Source organism: Olea europaea, chromosome 10 (genome assembly GCF_002742605.1).
Source record: "Olea europaea var. sylvestris chromosome 10, O_europaea_v1, whole genome shotgun sequence".
NCBI lineage: Eukaryota > Viridiplantae > Streptophyta > Magnoliopsida > Lamiales > Oleaceae > Olea > Olea europaea.
Window position 1 is genome coordinate 5296084 of NC_036246.1, and position 4262 is coordinate 5300345.

The following is a 4262-nucleotide window of genomic DNA, read 5'->3' on the forward strand; positions in this document are numbered from 1 at the left end:
CTCAACTCGCGTACCCTTATGACCACTTTAAGGTCCAAGATAAAGAAATGATATTAGAAGGAGGCACGAACGGTAACTTATCTAGCCACTTAAATGGTCTAAATTGTAGCATGCAACTTCTAATTCAAGATTTTCCATTTCGAAGTATCAATTTTCCATTAAAAAAAATTTCTAATTAGTATAAGGATCAAACGTGAGCTAAATATGTAAACGTTGGATTTCTCTATTGTCAAATTTCAAAAATCTTTGGATTGAAGGAAGATGACTAAATCATGGAATTGCTACTTTGACTTGTACCGATATTGAAGAAGCTAAATAGACTTTCACCTTTCTCAGTGTCCATGGTTAAATCTTTTATTCGTGTACATGTGAATATAAATTAATTAGAACAAAATCGTTACTAGCACTGGCACTTGAATGTTACAAAAATAGGAACCATTCTGATCAAAATTTCATTTCTCGGCGTTGGAATACAAAGAAAAACAAAGAAAGGCTGTAACTAATCCCCACCAAGATTGGCATTCCTGTTCACAAAATAATAATAATAATAATAATAATAATAATAAATAAATAAATAAATGAAATTTGCATAAATATAACTAATTCTTATGTTCTGTTCATTGGGAAAATGAAAATCTGGGGTAGCAATTTGAGTACCTAGTTTTGCAACTTGAGTGCAGCTGGGATGAGGTGGGCGTGCCAATGATTCCAATTGCATAAGCATGGAGCCAACAACCAATCCACTTCCAAGTTTTTCTCTAACGACTCTCTCTCGCATATCAAATGACCAAAATCCAGTTATTTCATCAACAAAATCTTCAATTATAACCTTGATGAACAGGAACATCCCAAGCCAAACTGCAAATTTGGCCATTTTTCTTCTTTTTTCCTCTGTTTTCACTCCGTTGACCAAATTGACAACACAAGCAACGGCATAGAGAGGAAACCAAAAATACCAATCTGAAAACAATTGAAACTAAAAAAACCAGAGTTAGTCAAACAAACATGGAATTAAGACAGAAATGAAGAAAATTTTAAAAAAATCTGGGGGTATTGCGTATTGGTGACCTGACCTGACCTGGATCGTTCAATTGAAAATATGCAGATAGAGCAAAATGGAAAGCCATTAACATAGAGCAAAAGCGCAGTGATAGATTACTGACTGCAGCCATTTGGTATTGATCGCAAACCGTAGTGGTTGAGGATTGACTTTCTGGGAATATAGAGAGAAGAACAAACTGTTTTCAATTATCAATCAGCAATATATTATTTAATTCAATTAAGGAGGCACACGGCTGTAATTTTAATGTGTTGAAACTACAGTTGACAGATTTCACTTTTGTTGACGATACAATTCTTAACGACTATGGATCTTAATTAGCAACACATTGATGCAGGGAAATGAAGAAGCTTCGAATTTGGAAGAAGTTTCTTTGCATTTTGTTGACCTCGAAAATTGGACCTTCCACATGGTCAATCAAGAGTTACTCCACGTATTCCTTCCTGCGCACAATCAACACACGGTCAGACGCACACGGTCGGGACCAGCAGGGGCGGCGGCGGCCGTATACGCTCCGACGGTCAAATCATGTTAAGGTGATCGGAACAGTACCCAAGGGTTATGCAGAATAATAGAGGGGAGGAGAAAATGTAAATGCTTGTTATGGAGTGCTATCTAGTAAGAGTTTCATTACTTTTGCCTCTTGCCAACCCTTGGGTATTTATAGGTGGGATGAACTGTTGGATGTGGGGCATGTGTATACATCTACGGTATGAGGTGTCTGCTCATAGGCGTCAATCAGCCGCATCTGTAGAGTGGGCGGGTAATTGCTTCTCCCGAGTTGAGTTGATAAGCCACATCAACTAGCCTCATGGAGACCTCAAATCAATTTAAACCTTAGGGGCAGAAAGGATCTTGGTAAAGATCTCATTCTGAAATTGATGGCGCATCTTCTGACAGAGGTCCCCGGAGTGTACTTCCCCTCGACATCACGGGCGAGGGCGCTTCGATCGGTTCGGCAGAATTGTCTGTGGCTCGCAGTGTGATAGCAGGTTGTTGACATTGGAGAGATCGCTTCGGAAACACTTCGGGTGGGTGTATATCAGGTCGGAGTGACTTGTGGTGGATATTCTGAGGTGGTTCAGATAGGGACGTAACAGTGATCCCCCAATTCCATGTATGAATATTTATATCATGGGTGGGCTTGCTTTTCTAACCGGATGTGCATGCATCGGTACGTGGACCGCGACATGTGGGAGATTGTGGGTTGATCTTCTAATTTCGCCGAAGCGACGATTTTAGGCAGATGCTCTAGAGCTTTGCTACTGCGTAAGGAAAAACACTTATGTGGAACCGAAGTGCTGCAAGACTAGATGATGTGTAGGAAGAAAATCAATGCAGCAACCGAGGCGATGACCTACAGTGGACTCGCGTCAGGTGTGTAAGTTTCGTAAAGGTGAGTGAGGAGCTCATCTGTGATCGGTGCACTGGCCCACAGGGACGACGCGTTGGGAGATGGCTAAAACTTTGTAAAACTTAGGAGAGAACGCAGCGATCGAGTCGATGACCCACAGGGGCTCCGCGTCGGTGCGTCTAACTTTGTAAAGTTGAGGGAGGAGCTCATCTGCCACCGATGCGCTGATCCACAGGGGACGACGTGTTGGGAGATGGCCAAAACTTTGTAAAGCTTAGGACAGCGACCGAGGCGATGACCCACAGGGGTTCCGCATCAGGTGCGTCTAAACTTTGTAAAGTTGAGTGAGGAGATCGACCTGAGGCGGGCATCTAACGTTAAATGATTTGACAGCTGTTACGTATTTCTAAAGTGACAGTTGGGTGCCATGCCCATTCCCCTAAAAGGCTGTTGCAGCTACTTATTGTCGACGGCTGGTGGTGATCGAGGTGAAGCGTTTTATGCGAACGTGAGGGTCACGGCAAGATCTTAGGCATAGATGAAATCTGGCGTTTCATTTCAACGGCCTGGATTGATGATGCGACGAACGGCCCAGATTGATTGCATTTGAATTCAACGGTGGAGATCAGCTGAAGCGTTCTATAAAAGGCGGACTTTGAGCGTCTTTAAAGCTTTTCACCTTTGTGCAAACAGAAAAATCTTATTGCTCTCATACCATTCGGGATTTTCGGCATGTTTCGAGCATTTCCGACGAGAAGTATCTATTTATGGCGACCTTACATCACTTTCTGAGCATTTTCGGCTGGGGAACCCTTTGAATTCGTAAGTTTCAGTATCTTTTAGGATATTTGTTTTCTGAAAAATGGCGTCTGAGGGACGTTCTGGTTCGGGGAGGGGACTAGAATTAGTGAGGATGGACGAGCCCACTGTGGCGACCTCCTCTGAGATAGCCGAAGCAATTTTTGGGAGGGAGAACATATAGAGGAGTCCGGATAGCCCGGTTGATACTTCTGTGCACTGGGGGGCGTTGGATTACCCCTCCAAACTAAAGGAGGCCGACCTAGAGAGACTTAGGGTAGAATATAGGATTCCAGATAGCGTAGATCTGATCCTCCCTGAGCCTGAAGAGAGGGTCTGCTACCCTAGACCGGGGTGCATGGCCATAAGTGAGGCGATTCTTAGAGCCGGCCTTAGGTTTCCACTCCATCCTTTCTTTAGGATGGTACTTAGGTCTTATGGATTAGCCCCAACCCAACTCAATCCGGACTCATGGAGCCAAATGGTGGGCTCCTAGATGTTGTGGAAAGAGGCGTCGCTTGGGGTTGAGATGCCCTTCTCCATCTTTTAGATCCTTTATATCCCTAAGGTGACAGCTAGGGGAGATAAGACCCGGGTTGGTATTACCTCACTTCATGGAGTTCCCATACTCCATTCGTGCTCGATCTGTCGAGCTCTATCAAAGAGTGGAAGGGCTCGTGGTGCTGGGCTGTAGGACGATGGGACACGATGGAAGGGGACCCCCTGGCGCCTCTTACAATCCCCACGAAGTACTCGACACTTAGTGAGTATCGCAGTTGCGTTTCTTTATATTTCTCTTCGGTTCGGATCGTGGCTAACATTTGCGTTTCTTTTGAAGGTACTTTTCCTCGGTGCAAACTGTCTTCTAAGGACTTCGACACCATTTGCATCATTTATCAGCTACCTCAGAAAAAGAGGTCATATCATCGGCTGATCAGAAAAAATCTGTAGTTCGTTACACACGACCTGATGGCATCTCAAGGTAACTGTCCCGAAGCTTTCATCCCATATTTCTGAAGTCTTTGCACTTATACTGATTCATTGTTTGTT

At 43.7% G+C, this 4262-nt stretch overlaps 1 protein-coding gene across 2 annotated transcripts; it reads right to left on the reverse strand.

Annotated features, from left to right (window-relative positions):
• Nucleotides 1-302: 302 nt before the first annotated feature.
• Nucleotides 303-1313, reverse strand: LOC111402608 (transmembrane protein 220). 2 transcript variants are annotated; one of them, XM_023030986.1, is made up of 3 exons: nt 1074-1313; nt 658-976; nt 303-524 (listed from the first exon to the last, which is right to left on the reverse strand). In XM_023030986.1, exons 1-3 carry the CDS (start codon nt 1170-1172, stop codon nt 445-447), a joined length of 498 nt encoding a protein of 165 aa, XP_022886754.1. In that variant the 5' UTR covers nt 1173-1313; the 3' UTR covers nt 303-444. The 2 variants fall into 2 exon arrangements, with proteins under 2 accessions (XP_022886754.1, XP_022886755.1); XM_023030987.1 differs by having other exon boundaries at nt 658-960; nt 1079-1312.
• Nucleotides 1314-4262: the final 2949 nt, after the last annotated feature.

Bases quoted from the DNA above. Each gene is read 5' to 3' on its own strand.
- LOC111402608 (XM_023030986.1), bottom strand. From the start codon at position 1,172: ATGGCTGCAGTCAGTAATCTATCACTGCGCTTTTGCTCTATGTTAATG. The intron at 977-1,073 runs GTCAGGTCACCA...TGGTTTTTTTAG, and splicing joins AATTGAACGATCCAGGTCAG to TTTCAATTGTTTTCAGATTG. The intron at 525-657 runs GTACTCAAATTG...TTTTGTGAACAG, and splicing joins CACTCAAGTTGCAAAACTAG to GAATGCCAATCTTGGTGGGG.